The following is a 17665-nucleotide window of genomic DNA, read 5'->3' as shown; positions in this document are numbered from 1 at the left end:
ATTACATACATATTTAGCATTATTGTAAAATTATTACATTATTAATGGGTATTTTCAGATAATACCTTTCCGATTGGGTGGTTTGGAGTGGTGGTTGTTTTAAAATTATTTTAAATACCGTAACGTATCTTTTAGTGCTAACGATGAGGAAAACTACGATGTTTATAAAATGTCAGTTTCTTGTTCATCCGAATAAAGACATCCACCAAGGGCAAACTATAAGAAGCACTGTGGTGTACCTTGGGTTACTTTTTGAATTGCTTTCACACCTGCTTAATTTTATTTGAACAAGATCATAAAACAAAACAAAAATCTCACAGTTCTCAATGCATTCCCTTATCTAGTTGTAATATTACATTCCTTACCATAAACAGTAGCAAACATGATCTTGTGCATCGTGAGAAAGTAAATGATGTCAGTATTTATTTGCAATACATTACAGTACACTTAAATACAGTCAAAACAGAAGGGGGTGTATTAGTAATTTATCTGACACATTACTTTGGCTCAGATAAAACATTCCGCCTTTGCCTTCAGTAGCCAACTTAGCATTACTGTTTTGATTATATACAGGCACCTTTTCAAAAAACAGTAAATCAGCACGCTATTTTGTTCGCTGCAGCACTAGGCATCTAATTTACTGAGGTTTGGCCACAAGGTGCAATCCTGTTGTTTTATGGGAGCCCAATTGTAGTAACAGCATGTCCCTTCCAGCATCTTATTACGGACCCTCCTTGAGGTCAGGAAAGGTCTAAGCTTTACCGCAGTCCCCAGTGTTTGATGAGAACCCGGGATCACGTGGGGAGCTTTAAGTATCCTTCCTAAGAGAGTGACTGATTGATGGTGGGGGAGGGGGTGGGCGCGGGCTTAGTTCCGGGAAAAGGCTTGGGCCCTCGTTGGGAGTGTACAGAAAGGTGACTTGAAGAACGTGGGGAGTCGCTCGCAGTTCGGTACAGTGGGGCGGTGGCCGGGGCTGCTGGACACAAGGGGCCGGCAGCGCGCGGAACACCCGCCCCTAATTCCCGCTCCCGTGCGCGCTCCGGCACCACGCGCGCGCTCCCTCCCGTCGGGCGCGCAGAGGGGCGGGGCGGAGCGCGCACGGAGGTAACAAGGGACGCGGCGGGAAGAGGGCGTGCGCTCCGCCCCGCCCCTTTCGCGGCCTCGCATACCCCTCCCCCACTCCCTGCGCGTGCTGGGAGCCGGCTGGCAAGGCGTGCGGTGGGCGGGGCGCCGCGCTGACGTTGCCCGGGATGCGGACAGGTTCCGCCGCCTCCAGCGCCGCCGCCGCCGCAGCTGCCACTGCCGCCGCCGCCGCCGCCTCCGCCTCGCCTGCGACCGGGGTTTGTATGAAAACACCAGGCGGCGGGCGGCGAGGGATCCGCCGTGATCCAGGTGCCGAGCCGGGTGCTGCGGCTCTGCGCGGTCCCCGCCAGCGCCCCATCCTGAGCCGGTGAGCGCCCCGCTGCCGTCCGCGCGTCCCGGCCGGCCGTCCCTCTGCTCTCCCCGGGCCGCGGGAGATGCGGGCGGCGGCGCCCGGGGGTAGGAGGGGCGACCCCGGATCCCTGCGCCCCTTACCTGACGGGTTGTGTAACGCATGTCTTTCACGGGGCGTGAGGGGAACGCACTCGGTCTTGAGGGAAAGCCTTGACAGGCTGGGGCTTTGGCTAGGTCTGGAATACGCCTTCCCCAGTCCCCGGACCCTCGGTGGATTCCCGTCCCAGTCTTTGCGGAGGGTATCGGGCGCGGTCTCTGGGCGGAGGCCGCCCCTTCTGCTCTACCCTTTCTCTCGGGCCTGAGCTCGCGGCACCTCGGGGAGTCCAACCGAGGGGCTGCTGGGCCGGGGGCGGGCGCGCCCAGCCCCGCGCCCCCGCGCCCCCCCGCCCCAGTGGTAGCCGGCCGCCGAGTTGCTGGCCCCTGTGCTTGGGGAATCCTAGTGTTCCCGGCTGAGCGCCAGCAAGGTGGGATTTGCTGTGACATCGGCGATGGGCAGGTTTGCTTCCTCTCGCTGGGTGGTTTGAGCTGAAGTGTGTCTTCTGTTTACAACTTGTCGCCTTGAGCGTTTGGTTTGAACCTGAATCAGATCACCCTGGATGACAGTGCAGAGTTTCCTTAGTGTCTTCCTTCCTGAATTGCGAGTTCTCAATTGCAAGTGTTCAAGGACTCTTGTAACCCAAAAGCTTGCTCGACTCTACCGTTGTTTTACCCTTGTGCCGTATGAACCTCTTATGAGCACCAGGGCAATTGGAGTTGGTTGGGTTCCTTTCTTGGGCGTTTACTCATTGTAGAATGGAGTTTTCATGCATCATAGTGTAATCGATGTGAATGTTGATAATTTAAAGCCCATTTCCCGTTTTAACATAGCTTACTCAAGTGCCTGAAGGTAGCGGAAATTTTCTTTGGCAATATTCTATGTGGGTTTTTCCTTCAGGTGTTTAAAATTGTAGTTGTGTTTAATTACAATGCATGACAATTTGTAGTTAGAAAGGACCTTAACAGTCTTCTTAATCAGTCATTTTCACTTACCTTTTATGTCCGTTTTTTAAGCTTTATGTAAATCAAATTATCCTTTGTGAACCTCTGAATTATTCTTATAAACTGGTTGTCTGAGAAAACCAGAAAGTTATTTTTGTAATTGTATTGTGGAATGTTTTTAGTTCAGTAGGCCAAAAAAGAAATGATTTATTTAAGGAACTTTAAATGGTGCTTATTTTAAAGCGTGCCAAATGTCAAAACCAAACAAAACTCTGAAAGATCTGTAAGTATTTCCTACTTAGAGAGATAATAAGTCGTGCCTTACCCACTCTTTCTCATCCTGCAGGCAGAGTTCTAATATGATTTGTTCATTTTCCCATTCCACTTCTCCTAAGTTAAATTTTATGGTGAAGTTATAGGTTCATTTTTATTGATCACAAAACTCTGCCTTGAATTGATTCATCACATAATTACAACTGCAGACTCACTCTGAACTCGGAAATGAAGTGGATAGGCTTGAAACTACCCTCGTATTTGGCCAACATTGCAAAGCATTTAAATCTATTAATTAAACTTTCGTAGAAGCAATTTTTATGAAGCTCTTCCGAATTGAGGCATTGTTCTCTTTAGAAAAGTCGGGCTAGGCTGCTATATAATAATGGTTTTACTTCCATTAGCAGAAGGAAAAGAGGTCCAAGAGTTATGAAATTTTGTAATTTGTATTCTACTTTTTTTTTTTTTTTTTTTTTTGAGACTGAGTCTCACTCTGTCGCCCAGGCTGGAGTGCCAGTGGTGCGATCTCGGTTCACTGCAACCTGCCCCTACCGGGTTCAAGCGATTCTCCTACCTCAGCTTTTTGAGCATAGGCGCACGCCACCATGCCCAGCTAATTTTTGTGTTTTTAGTAGAGACGGGGTTTCACCATGTTGTCCAGGCTGGTCTCGAACTCCCAACCTCAGGTGATCCACCAGCCTCAGCCTCCTAAAGTGCAGGGATTACAGGCGTGAGCCACCGCGCCTGGCCTGAATTTTTTTTTTTTTTTTTTTTTTGAGACGGAGTTTCGCTCTTGTTGCACAGGCTGGAGTGCAGTGGCGCGATCTTGGCTCACTACAACCTCTGCCTCCCGGGTTCAAGCGATTCTCCTGCCTCAGCCTCCCGAGTAGCTGGGATTACAGGAGCACACCACCACGCCCGGCTAATTTTTTTGTATTTTTAGTAGAAACGGGGTTTCACCATGTTACCCAGGCTCGTCTTGAACTCCTGACCTCAGGTGATCCCCCCACCTCGGCCTCCCAAAGTGCTGGGATTACAGGCGTCCGCCACCACGCCCGGCCTGGCCTGAATTTTTTTAAACCTCATCCAAAGTTTCATCCTCCCAAACCTGCTTTTCTTGCTTGAAGTCCCCCACTATCTGAAAGTTGAACAGTGTGTGAACAGCAATGGATGCACCTGTCAGAGGGCCATCTGCAAGATGGGAGCTTTCCTTAGGCAATGGGTTTCAGTATAAACAACATAAATTTTGTAGGGTGGGCACTGAATTTTAAACTTCAGATGTTATTGTTGATTACTGTGCCTGTGTACTATAGTGTAGTGGCTAAGGGGTTGGGCCTCAGAGCCAGATGGCTCGGTTTGGGTCCTGGCTTTGCTTTAGGCAAGTTATTTTTATTTTTATTTTTTTAAGGCAAGTTATTTGTCCTTTTTGTACTTTAATTTTCTCAGCTCCAAAAATGACATAATACTAGTGTATACTCAAGATATTCTCAAATATTAAGTGATTAATACATGTGAAGTGCTTAGCCCACAGTGCCTGGCATTTAGTAAGTGCCCAGTAAATGTTGCTATTATTACCGTTGCTCTTCCTCAGTCTTCAAAGGGATCTAGTAAGCGGAAAAGACTTTTGGTGGATGGAGCAGTATTACTGCAGATTAATTCCACTATGACCCATTTGCTCCTTTGGGGTTAAATGAGAGCTTAGTCTCACTGTCCTGCCTCCTGCCTTGGAAACAGTAAGTCAGTTTTAAATAGAACAGCTAGACCCTGAGCTGGGTGCCCTGGGATGCTGCTGGAGAGCTGCTGATATATCCCTATTTGTCCCTTCTGACAGAACCTTGGATTGTCTCCCTCCTGTTGGTGATGGCTGCTATTTTAATCTTTTAATCATCTGTTTTTGAGTTTGTGATTGGGTGTTTCTTTGACTATAATGTGCCGCTATCAAAAATATCTGTCAAAATATTGGTAGGTATGTACGTGTTTGTTTGATCAGAATATTGTATGTTGTTTCTAGGGCACACAAAATCAGTTTTATCTAAGCATTCTTTTTTATCTAAGCATTTTCTTTTTTATTGATATTATATAGAGTGAGGTCAGTTTTGATTTGACATTGTGTTCATTTTCAGGTTTCATATAATTTTCCTAGGAACTTTTTTTTTTTCCCTCCAGTATGATTTCACATACTTGTTCTTGGTTTGCAGGGATCTAATATTAAAACTCTAAATGCTTTCAAACTTTTGGTCTCAGGACCCTTTTACATTGTTAAAAGTTGTTGAGGATCCCCAAAAAGCTTTTGTGAATTTATCTATATTTACTGTATTGTAAATGAAAAGGGAAATATAAATTGTTTTGTCAGTTCACTTAAAAAGACAATTATAAACTCTTTACATGTTAATATAAATACCATATTTTTAATGAAAACAACTTTTTTTAAAACAAAAAATAAGGTAGTGAGAAAAGTGGCATTGTTTTACTTTTTTTGTAAATCTGTCTGGTTTAATGGAAACAGCTGGATTATCATATCTGCTCCTGCATCCAGTCTATTGCAGTATGTTCTTTGGGTTGAAGTACATATGGAGAAAATCCAGTCTCCCACAGTTAATGGCTAAACAGGGTACGGAGGCCGGGGGGGGAGCATTTTAATAGCCTTTTCAGATAATTGTGGATATTCTTGTTTGGTATTATATCAAAACTCGGTAAGTGGCAATTTCTTAAAGGTTAGATGCAGTGAGAAATCATGTAAGCGGATTTTTCCATGCTCTAGTAAAGCCCATTGGTTTCAACTTTGAATGGATCTTATACTCATTCCTGAGATTGTAACATCATTCCTTGGTCATTTGTAAATATTGGTTCAGTGTTATGCAGATCTTCCAAATGTTGACATCTTTCATCATGCAATATTAAATAAAGTTATGGTTGTTAATATCACCACCCATTTTGTTAGAGACAAATTATTGGGAAGCTGTTTAGGTCTTGACATGACAATGGTAGATATGAGTTTTCCAGAATTCAGAGTTTTGCTTGAAAGCTCAAATTTTATCATCGACAACAAATGTGACTTCTTTACTTAAAGTGACAAGCAAGCTCAGTTTATTCATTTCTGAGAAAACCTCTGCCAAAATATTCCAATTTGAATAACCATAGTCTGTCAATCATTCTTTCAGTCACTTTCATTAAAAAAGAGGCTAGTGCAAGCTGTCAGTTCAGTTACAGAAGCACTTTACTTTGAGACAGCCATCAACTATTGTAATTTAGTATGTAGCAGAAATGGTTCATGCAAAGTTCCCATTTTGTCACATAAAAAGGTGTATAAAAATTAATAATTTTTACTGTTTCAAGGACATTCTTAAGTGATATTGGCTTTTTCTTGTCTTTTTATTTTTATTTTTTGAGATGGAGTCTTGCTCTGTCGCCCAGGCTGGAGTGCAGTGGTGCAATCTCAGCTCACTGCAAGCTCCGCCTCCTGGGTTAACGCCATTCTCCTGCCTCAGCCTCCCGAGTAGCTGGGACTACAGGCGCCTACCACCATGCCTGGCTAATTTTTTTGAAGTTTTAGTAGAGATGGGGTTTCACCGCGTTAGCCAGAATGGTCTTGATCTCCTGACCTTGTGATCCGTCTGCGTTCACCTCCCAAAGTACTGGGATTACAGGCGTGAGCCACGGCTGGCTTTTTCTTGTTTTATAATTGTTGGTGGTTGATGGTGACTTTAATTCAGTCCAAGATGCCAGTAATTTTAAGATTTTAAATTCTAGTATTATACAAATAGTTTTGATCTTGTGGGTCCCCTAAAAGAGTGTCAGGACCCCAGGGGCCCATGCACCATGCTTTTAGAACTTCTGGATTTAAATCTTAAAGAGGATTTCTCACAAACCTTTGATTAAGAAGTGAAGTGGTAGTGACAGTCTCTGGTTTGTTTTTGTTTTAGGCTTTGGGACCTGGTAAAGTCCTTATTTAAAAAAAGTATTATAGCTAGATAGTAGGAATAAGCTCTACAGTGTTCTCTAGCACTATAGGATGACTGTAATTGATAATATATACTTTCGAATAGCCAGGAGGATATCAAATGCTCTGAACACAAAGAAATGATAAATGTTTGAGATGATGGATTTTCTAATTACCCTGACCTGATTGGTATACATTACATGTATCAAAAGATTACTGTGTACCTCATAAATACATATGATTATTATGTGCCGATTAAAAAAATTTAAAGAAAAATATTTTAACATACAAAATTAAGTACAGTAAAGGTTATTCACAGAAAGTTTCTTAATGGTTTTAGTCAGGTGCTGATACAATGGGATTATAGTATTAGTAATCTGAATACCATCTAAAAACAAAAATCAGACCTGGTAGTACATTTCTATATAAATGTTCAAATTTAACGTTTTGGGAATGTAAATATTAAGCAGTGAAGGCACAACGTGAAAAGCTCCACTAATATCTAACTCATAAGCTTAAAAAAAAAGCGACCTGGTTTCCCTTCTTAATCTCTGCTTATTTCTCACTTAATTCATGCTAAGAATGAGCTGCCCTATGGAGAAATGCCAGGCACTTGCTGTCTTTGCCTCACGTTTTTCCTTAAGGGGAAAATGATTTAAAATTATGAAGATTATAAGGACATTGGTTATATAGGGATTAAAAACAATAATAAAGTCAGCCAGAGGGATTTATGGTCGGATAATGTTAATAAAAATCTGAACACTGCCTACATATAATAGAGTTTAATGAATTAAAAAATAGTATCTTAACAAGAACTCTTTAGGTTTATTAATTTATGGTCAACACACTTTCTAGACTCCTTTTTGGTGCACGGTGAAAACTAATCTCTCACCTTTTAATTTAATGTCATTAATTTTAACTTGTATTTATATTTGAAACAACTTTTTTCCCAGTTTTTAACACAAGGTTCATATTTTGATCTTTAAAAAAATATTTATTTTAAAAAATGGTGGTAAAACATATATAACATAAAATTTACCATTTAAATCACTTTTAAGTGTGTAGTTTAGTGGCATCAAGTATATTCACATTGTTGTGCGGCCATCACCACCATACATCTACGGAACTTTTATTATCTTCTCAAATTGAAACTCTGTATATATTAAACAATTACTCTCCCCCTCCCCCCATAGTCCATTCCCTGGCAGGCACTGTTCTATTTTCTGTTGCTATGAATTTGACAACTCTGAGTAGGTCACATGAGTGGAATCAATCATACAGCATTTATCTTTTTATTACTGGCTTATTTCATTTAGCACAATGTCTTCAAGGTTCGTTCATGTTGTACCATGTGTCAGGACTTTCTTTTTAAGGCTGGATAATCTGTTGTATGTATATACCAGATTTTGTTTATGCATTCATCCCTTGATGAATGGACACTTGAGTTGCTTGTGAATAATGCTGCTTTGAATCTAGGTATGTAAACATCTCTTCAAGACCTTGCTTTTTATTTATTTATTTATTTATTTTTAAATTTTTTTAGATGGAGTCTTGCTGTGTTGCCCAGGCTGGAGGGCAGTGGTGCGATCTCGGCTCACTGCAACCTTCGCCTCTGGGTTCAAGTGATTCTGCTGCCTCAGCCTCCCAAGTAGCTGGGACTACAGGTGTGTGCCACCATGCTTGGCTAATTTTTTTTTTGTATTTTTAGTAGAGATGGGGTTCCACCGTGTTAGCCAGGATGGTCCCTGTCTCCTGACTTCGTGATCCACTTGTCTTGGCCTCCCAAGGAAGACCTTGTTTTTAATTCTTTTGAGTATATACCTGGAAGTGGAATTGCCAGATTGTATGGTAATTCTATTTTTAATTTTTCAAGGAACCTTCATACTGTTTTCCGTAGTGGCTGCACCATTTTATATTCCTATCAATAGTGCACAAAGATTCTAATCTATGCACATCAACACTTATTATTTTCTGTTTTTGTTTTGTTTTTGGTAGCAGCCATCCTAATGGCTATGAAGTGATATCTTGTAGTTTTGATTTGCCTTCATGTTGCTGTATTTGGTTTCCTAGTATTTTGTTGAGTTTTGCATTAATGGTCATAAAGAATATAGGTCTGTCATTTTCTTGTAGCATCTGTCTGACTTTGGTATCAGGGCAGTACTGGCCTTATAGAATGAGGTAGGAAGTGTTCCTTCTTCACTTTTCTGGAAGAGTTTGAAAAGAACTGTTGTTGTTGTTGTTGTTTTTTTTTTGAATGTTTTGTAGAATTTACCAGTGAAGCCATCAGATTCAGGGCTTTGCTTTGTAAGGAGGTTTTTTTGTTTGTTTCAGACAGAGTCTCTCTTTGTTGCCAGGCTGGAGTGCAGTGGTGTGATCCTGGCTCACTGCAACCTCTGCCTCCTGGGTTCAAGCGATTCTTCTGCTTCAGCCTCCTGAGTAGGTGGGACTACAGGCGCACGCCATCACGCCCAGCTAATTTTTGTATTTTTAGTGGAGACAGGGTTTCACCATGTTGGCCAGGCTGGTCTCGATCTCTTGACCTTGTGATCCACCCACCTTGGCCTCCCAAAGTGCTGGGATTACAGGCGTGAGCCACCATGCCCAGCCTGTAAGGAGGTTTTTAATTACTGATTACATCTCCTCGGTAGTTATGGTCTATTTAGATTTTCTATTTCTTTGTGGTTCAGGCTTGGTAGGTTTTGTGTTTCTAGGAATTTATCTCATCTAGGTTATCCAATTTGTTGGTGTACTGTTTTTCACAGTACTCCGTTATAATCGTCTTTGGTTTTGTAGAATTGGTCATGAACGTCTCCCCTTTCATTTCTGATTTTAGTAATTTGAGTCCTCTCTCTTTTAAATCTTGCTAAAGGTTTGTCAGTTTTGTTAATCTTTTCAAAGCACCAACTTTTGGTTTTGTTGATTTTCTTTTTTTTTTTTTGAGATGGAGTCTCGCTCTGTCGCCCAGGCTGGGGTGCAGTGGCGCAATCTCGGCTCACTGCAAGCTCTGCCTCCCAGGTTCACGCCATTCTCCTGCCTCAGCCTCTCCGAGTAGCTGGGACTACAGGCGCCCGCCACCACGCCCAGCTAATTTTTTTTTTTTTATTTTTAGTAGAGACAGGGTTTCAGCGTGGTCTCGATCTCCTGACCTTGTGATCTGCCCGCCTCGGCCTCCCAAAGTGCTGAGATTACAAGCGTGAGCCACCGCGCCCGGCCTGTTGATTTTCTTTATTGTTTTTCTAGTCTCTATTTCAATTATTTCTGCTCTGGTCTTTTTTATTTTCTTCCTTCTGCTCACTTTGGGTTTAGTTCTTCTTTTTGTAGTTCCTTAGTTATAAAGATAGGTTGTTTTGAGAGCTGTCTTACTTTTTAATGTGTTTATGTCTATAGATTTTCTCCTCAGCACTGCTTTTGCTATATCCTGTAAGTTTTGGTATGTCATGTCTTTGCTTTCATTTGTCTCTGTTTTCCGGTTAACCCAGTGATTTCTTCTTTGATTCATTGGTTAAGAGTATGTTGTTTAATTTCCATAAATTTGTGTATTTTCCAGTTTTCTTTCTCAGATTGATTTCTAACTTAATCCTGTTGTGAGGTTGGAGAGCACACTTTGTGTGATAAATATCTTTTAAAATCAATTGAGTCTTAATTTGTATCCTAATATGTGGCCTGTTTTGGAGAATGTTCTATGTGCACTTGAGAGGAATTTATATTCTGTTGTTGAGTACCTTGTTCTAAATATATGTTAGATCTAGTTGATTCATTGTGTTGTTCAGATCATCTCTCTCTTCACTTCTTTCTGGTTGTTCTTTTCCTTATTGAGAATGGTGTATTAAGTCTCCACCTTTTATTATAGAAGTATTTCTCCCCTTAATTATGTTAATTTTTGCCTCATTTTGATGATCTGTAACTACTTCATATATTTTGTTGGTGTGTAAATGTTTATACTTGTTTTATCTTCTTGCTCTATTGAACTTTTTATTAATATATAATATACTTTTTCTCTTGTAAACTTATTTGATTCAGAGTCTGTTTTGTCTGACACTAGTATAGCCCTTCCTGCTCTCTTTTGGTTACTATTTGCATGGAATATCTTCTTCCATTCTTTCACGTTCCATGTATTTGTGCAGTGGGATCTAAAGTAAGTCTCCTGCAGACAACATACAGTTGGATCATTTAAAAAAATCTATTCTGCCAATCTTTGTGTTTTGATTGGCAAATTTAATCCCTTTACATTTAAAGTAATTACTTCCTAAAGCAAATTATTTACTTATTTCTGTTCTTTGTTTTTTATATGCCATATTAGCTGTTTTTATTCCACATATTTTGTATATTTTGATTTATATTGGGATATTAGCTGGAGCTGACTTTGGGTTATTGTGGTTTCTTTATAAAAATGAGTCATAGTCCCATCCTGGCTAACACGGTAAAACCCCATCTCTACTAAAAATACAAAAAATTAGCCGAGCGTGGTGGCGAGCGCCTGTAGTCCCAGCTACTTGGGAAGCTGAGGCGGGAACCCAGGAGGTGGAGCTTGCAGTGAGCCGAGATCACGCCACTGCACTCCAGCCTGGGCAACAGGGCAAGACTCCAGAGCAAGACTCTGTCTCAAAAAACAAACAAACAAACAAACAAAAAAGGGTCATAGTCATAGGTTAGAGACAGAGAAAAATGTGTGTTTCAAGGTAAGATTTTAAATCTCATTTATCATCTGTATAGACTTAGAAATTTTGGCTTTGTTTAAGTCTGAAAATAGTGAAATCTGAGTTGGAGGAAGAGTTATTTTAAACAAATCATTTAATAGTTGAAGGGTAACGAGATTCTGCTCTTCAAACCTACCTCATTTATTGATAGTAAAATGGAAATGTCACAAAGCAAAACTAATTAGACTTTTCATAAGTATCTGAACATTTTTTATGGAGTAGTGTGTGAACCTTACAGATTTGTTTGGTTTTGATAAGAATGCATGATCAGGGAAGATATAAGCTTTTTGTAGGTTTACTCTTACCCATACTTTTTGATAAAATTAATGACAATAAAATAGGTGAAATCAATTTTCCTGTTTGAAGATTGGACTAAAATATAACATAATCATTGGGCTGGGCTTAGTGGCTCATGCCTGTAATCTCAGTACTTTGGGAGGCCGAGGTGGAAGAATTGCTTGAGCTCATGAATTTGAGACCAGCCTGGGCAATATGACAAGACCCTGTCTCTACAAAGAATGAAAAAAAACAATTAGGTGGCTGGTGGTGTGCACCTGTGGTCCCAGCTGAGGCAGAAGAATTACTTGAGCCCAGGAGGTTAAGGCTGCAGTGAGCCTTGTTTGTGCCACTGTACTGTAGCCTGGGTGACAGAGCAAGACCCTGTCTCAAAAACAAACAAACGCACACAAAAAACCCGAAACACCTCCCCCCCCCCCAAAAAAAACCCTGCCAAACTACTTCCAAAGTAATTGCACCATTGTACATTCCTGTCAGCAATGTGTGAGAGTTCCAGTTTCCTACATCCTTGCTAACACTTGTTATTATCTGTCTTTTTAAAGTTTAGCCATTCTATTAGTTGTGAAGTGGTATCTTATTGTAGGCTAAGTTTCTTTTTTTTTCTTTTTTTTTTTTTTTGTGGGAAGAATTCTCTATTTAATAAATGGTGCTGGAATAACTAACTAGTAACATGTAGAACACTTAAACTGAACCCCTTAATTACACCACATACAAAAATCAACTCAAGAAAAATTAAAGACTTAAACATAAAACATAAAATTATAAGAAACCCTGCAAGATAACATAAAAGCTACCATTCTAGACATGGAAACCTGCAAACACTTCATGATGAAGCTACCAAATCCAATTGCAACAAAAGCAAAAGTTGACAAATGGGACCTATTTAAACTAAAGAGCTTCTTCACAGCAAAAGAAACTATCAACAGAGTAAGCAGACAACCTACAGAATAAAAGAAAATATTTGCAAACTTTGCCTCTGACAAAGGTCTAATATCCAGAATTAATAAGAACTTAAACAAGCTTACAAGAAAAAAACTAAACCTCATTAAAAAGTAGGCAAAAAACATGAACAGATGCTTTTCAAAGGAAGACATACATGTGGCTAACAAGCATATGAAAAACAAAGCTCAATGTTGATCATTAAAGAAATTAATAAGAAGCCAGAACGGTGTCTCACATCTGTAATCCCAGCACATTGGGAGGCTTAAGCAGGCAGATCACAAGGTCAGGAGTTCGAGACCAGCTTGTCCAATATGGTGAAACCTTGTCTCTAATAAAAACACAAAAATCAGCCTGGCATGGTGGTGGGCACCAGCAGTCCCAGCTAGTCAGGAGGCTGAGACAGGAGAATCACTTAAACCCGGGAGGCGGAGGTTGAAATGAGCCAAGACCGTGCCACTGCACTCCAGCCTGGGTGACAGAGCCAGGCTCTATCTCAAAAAAATAAATAAATAAAAAGAAAAACCACAATGAGATATCACCTCACATCAGTCAGAATGGCTACTTTAAAAAAGTCAAAAAATAACAGATACTACCAAGGTTGCAGAGAAAAGGAAAAGCTTATACTCTGCTGGTGGGAGTGTAAATTAGTTCAACAACTGTAAAAAGCAGCGTGGCAAAACAGAATTATCATTTGACTCAGGAACCTGATAATTGGGTATATACCAAAAGAAATATAAATTATTATAAAGGCACATCCATATGCATGTTATGCATGTTCATTGCAGCACTATTCACAGTAGCAAAGACATGGACAGGCCCTAAATGCCTATCAATAAAGAAAATATGGTATGGTCAGACGTGGTGGCTCATGCCTTCAATCCCAGAGCTTTGGAAGGCTGAGGCAGGTGGACTGCCTGAGCTTAGAAGTTTTGGACCAGCCTGAAAAAAATAGCAAAATCCTGTCTACACGGAAAATACAAAAAGAAAAAGTGGCCAGGCATGGTAATGCACACGTGTAGTCCCAGCTAGTTGAGAAGATGAGGTAAGGGAGAATTGCTTGAGCCTTGGAGGCCGAGAATAAAGTAAGCCAAAATCACACCATGGTAATCTAGCCTGGGCAATAAGTGAGACCCTGCAACCAAAGATAAAATAAAATAAAAGATTTAGTAAAAAACAAAATATGGCACATAAACATCATGGAATACTCCGTGGCCATTAAAAAAAAAATCATGTCCTCTGCAATAACATCAATGAAACCCATTAAAAAAAATCAGCTCTGATCTTAGTTTTTTCCGGCCTTCTGCTAGCTTTTGAATGTGTTTGTTCTTGCTTCTTTAGTTCTTTTAATTGTGATGTTAGGGTCTCAATTTTAGATCTTTCATGCTTTCTTTTGTGGGCAATTAGTGTTATATATTTCCTTGTACACACTGCTTTAAATGTGTCCCAGAGATTCTGGTATGCTGTGTCTCTGTTCTCATTGGTTTCAAAGAACATCTTTATTTCTGCCTTCATTTCATTACGTACCCAGTAGTGGTTCAGGAGCAGGTTGTTCAGTTTCCATGTAGTTGAGCGGTTTTGAGTGAGTTTCTTAATCCTGAGTTCTAGTTTGATTGCACTGTGGTCTGAGAGATAGTTTGTTATACTTTGTGTTCTTTTACACTTGCTGAGGAGTGCTTTACTCCCAACTATGTGGTCAATTTTGGAATAAGTGTGATGTGATGCTGAAAAGAATGTATATTCTGTTGATTTGGGGTGGAGAGTTCTGTAGATGTCTATTAGGTCCACTTGGTGCAGAGCTGAGTTAAATTCCTGGATATCCTTGTTAACTTTCTGTCTCATTGATCTGTCTAATATTGACAGTGGGGTGTTAAAAGTCTCCCATTATTATTGTGTGGGAGTCTTAGGTCTCTTTGTAGGTCTCTAAGGGCTTTATGAATCTGGGTGCTCCTGCATTGGGTGCATATATATTTAGGATAGTTATCTCTTCTTGGTGAATTTATTCCTTTACCATTATATAATGGCCTTCTTTGTCTTTTATGATCTTTGTTGGTTTAAAGTCTGTTTTTTCAGAGACTAGGATTGCAACCCCTGCTTTTTTTTTTTTTCTATTTGCTTGGGAGATCCTCCTCCATCCCCTTATTTTGAGCCTATGTGTGTCTCTGCATATGAGATGGGTCTCCTGAATACAGCACAATGTGGGTCTTGACTCTTTTTTTTTTTTTTTTGAGACGAAGTCTCTGTCGCCCAGGCTGGAGTGCACTGGCGTGATCTCGGCTCACTGCAAGCTCTGCCTCCCGGGTTCACGCCATTCTCCTGCCTCAGCCTCCCAAGCGGCTGGGACTGCAGGCACCTGCCAGCACGCCTGGCTAATTTTTTGTATTTTTACTAGAGATGGGGTTTCACCATGTTAGCAAGGATAGTCTTGATCTCTTGACCTTGTGATCCACCCACCTCGGCCTCACAAATTGCTGGGATTACAGGTGTAAGCCACCGCACCTGCCAGGGTCTTGACCCTTTATCCAATTTGCCAGTCTGTCTCTAATTGGAGCATTTAGCCCATTTACATTTAAGGTTAATATTGTCATGTGTGAATTTGGTCCTGTCATTGTGTTAGCTGGTTATTTTACTCTTTAGTTGATGCAGTTTCTTCCTAGCATTGATGGTCTTTACAATTTGGCATGTTTTTGCTGTGACTGATACCAGTTGTTCCTCTCCATGTTTAGTGCTTCCTTCAGGAGCTCTTGTAAGGCAGGCCTGGTGGTGACAAAATCTCTCAGCATTTGCTTGTCTGTAAAGGATTTTATTTCTCCTTCACTGATGAAGCGTAGTTTGGCTGGATATGAAATTCTAGGTTGAAAATTCTTTTCTTTAAGAATGTTGAATATTGGCACCCACTCTCTTCTGGCTTGTGGAGTTTCTGCTGAGAGATCTGCTGTTAGTCTGATGGGCTTCCCTTCGTGGGTAACCCGACCTTTCTCTCTGGCTGCCCTTAACATTTTTTCCTTCATTTCAACTTTGGTGAATCTGACAATTATGTGTCTTGGAGTTGCTCTTCTCGAGGAGTATCTTTGTGGTGTTCTCTGTATGTCCTGAATTTGAATGTTGGCCTGCCTTGCTAGGTTGGGAAAGTTCTCCTGGATAATATCCTTCAGAGTGTTCTCCAACTTGGTTCCATTCTCCCCATCACTTTCAGGTACACCAATCAGACGTAGATTTGGTCTTTTCACATAGTCCCATATTTCTTGGAAGCTTTCTTCACTTCTTTTTATTCTTTTATCTCTAAACTTCTCTTCTTGCTTCATTTCATTCCTTTGATCTTCAATCACTGATATTTTTTCTTCCAGTTGATCACATTGGCTAGTGAAGCTTTTCCACTGGCTACTGAAGCTTGTCCATTCATCACGTAGTTCTTGGGCCATGGTTTTCAGCTCTGTCAGGTCATTTAAGGACTTCTCTGCACGGTCTGTTATAGTTAGCCATTTGTCTAATATTTTTTCAAGGTTTCCAGCTTCTTTGTGATGGGTTCAAACAGGCTCCTTTGGCTCGGAGAAGTTTGTTTTTACCGATCGTCTGAAGAACATTTCTAGGCTTCCAGGGGGTCTTGGCGTTTTAGCTGTGGATCTCCCAATACCCGCAGGTCACAGGGCCACAGAGGCCTCCAGGAGAATAGGACACAGACCAGTGAAGAGGAGACCTGAAGCTCGGACCGCAGCCGGAGACAAAGGCCGCGCCAAAAGCGGAAAGCCGTCCTCTTCGCTCCAGCTGCGTGCCTGATTGGCATTGTAGGCTAAGTTTCAAAATAGCAGTTAGGCATAACAGGAGTGATAGTACTAAGATGAAGTTAATGTTCCAATTAAAGTATTGAATAGGCTGACCTAGGAATGGTTCTTGACCCTGGCTATGCATGATTAGTATCACTTCCTAATTTTAAAAAGTTGATGTCACAACTTCATTTCATTTCCGAGGGTGTTGTACTATTCCCCTCCCACTCCACAGCCCAAATCCTTCATTTAAAAATAAAACAGTAAAGCACACTTGTAGAGAAAGAACCACTCTCCCTTAAGCAAAGAGAGGGTTTACCATAGGCTGCTAAATAGTTTAAAGAATTGTTGGAATGTATCAGTATGGGTTCAATCAGGAGATAGAAACCACATAGTAATTTAACAGGGAAAGAATAATATAAGGAATTATTGACTATAACAGGGGATTGGAGTAATAAGAGATTTACCAGTGAGAAGTAAAGATAATGCTAAAGAATATAGGAATAGCAGATAGAAGGAACAGTGACTATCCCAGGACTAAGATAGAGTGCGTTTCCATCTTCCAGATGAACTTAGACCTTATTGGAAAGGGCACAGTCAAGGCTATGTCAAAGGGCAAGTTCAAGCTATGGTACAGCACTAGTGGAATTTGCTGGAAATTTACCCCTTGGGGTACCAGGGAATGCTGTTTATGAAGAGGTATCTCATCAGAGACCTCTACTACAAAACTACCTAGGCTCTTGTTGGAAAAGCAGCACATACTGAGGAGCCTGGTGGTAGAAGAACCATCCTTGTTGAAGGAGTAGGGCACTGGAAAAGCCTTACCTACTGGAGCCAAGTGAATGCCCTGGAACTAGGAAGCACAATTCTTTTCCCTTGCAATGCCTTTCCAGTGCCCTCTACTGACAAAGCTTAATGTCATGTCAGCTGACAGATAAAAAAATATTTAAAGGGCACAAATTCATTTTCACAGAGCAGACAAAAAGGGCGAATTGGGAGATGAGGGGCAATAAATCAATATCTGGCACAGGCATTAAGTGGCTTACTTAGGAGGAATTAAGTTGGGAGATCTGAAGAGACAGTAGGTTGAGCTTTAAGGAACAACTCTCACATCTTAGCACAGAACTGGGAAACCAAGAGAGTTACCTCTTTTATGATTAGGAAACCTCCGGTCTAATTGTGAAATTGCTTCTAAAGCTTCATTTCTGGAACCACACTGCTGTTTCAGAATCTGGAAACAGTTGAGGTCAGGAGGCTCTGGTGATCAGGAACCTCGGACTATC

The 17665-nt window shown here is 41.0% G+C and overlaps 1 protein-coding gene across 7 annotated transcripts in view; it reads left to right on the top strand.

Annotated features, from left to right (window-relative positions):
• The first annotated feature begins 1250 nt into the window (after nt 1-1250).
• AGTPBP1 (ATP/GTP binding carboxypeptidase 1) overlaps nt 1251-17665 on the top strand; it is a 202615-nt gene continuing 186200 nt past the window's right edge. For 5 of the 7 annotated variants that reach the window (XM_032164424.2, XM_032164422.2, XM_032164421.2 and 2 more), the window contains exon 1: nt 1330-1450. Coding sequence is in view for 2 of the 7 variants with exons in the window: in XM_032164426.1 (XP_032020317.1) it covers nt 1251-1450 (200 nt within the window). In the remaining 5 variants the exon portion in view is untranslated. Of the gene's footprint in view, nt 1451-17665 lie in introns of all 7 variants that reach the window. The other 2 variants (XM_032164426.1, XM_032164425.1) reach the window with 1 other exon arrangement.

This window comes from Hylobates moloch, unplaced genomic scaffold, assembly GCF_009828535.3.
Source record: "Hylobates moloch isolate HMO894 unplaced genomic scaffold, HMol_V3 SCAFFOLD_10, whole genome shotgun sequence".
NCBI classification, from domain to species: Eukaryota; Metazoa; Chordata; class Mammalia; order Primates; family Hylobatidae; genus Hylobates; species Hylobates moloch.
The sequence above is the reverse complement of the archived record's forward strand: the minus strand, read 5'-3'. Positions and strand labels throughout refer to the sequence as shown.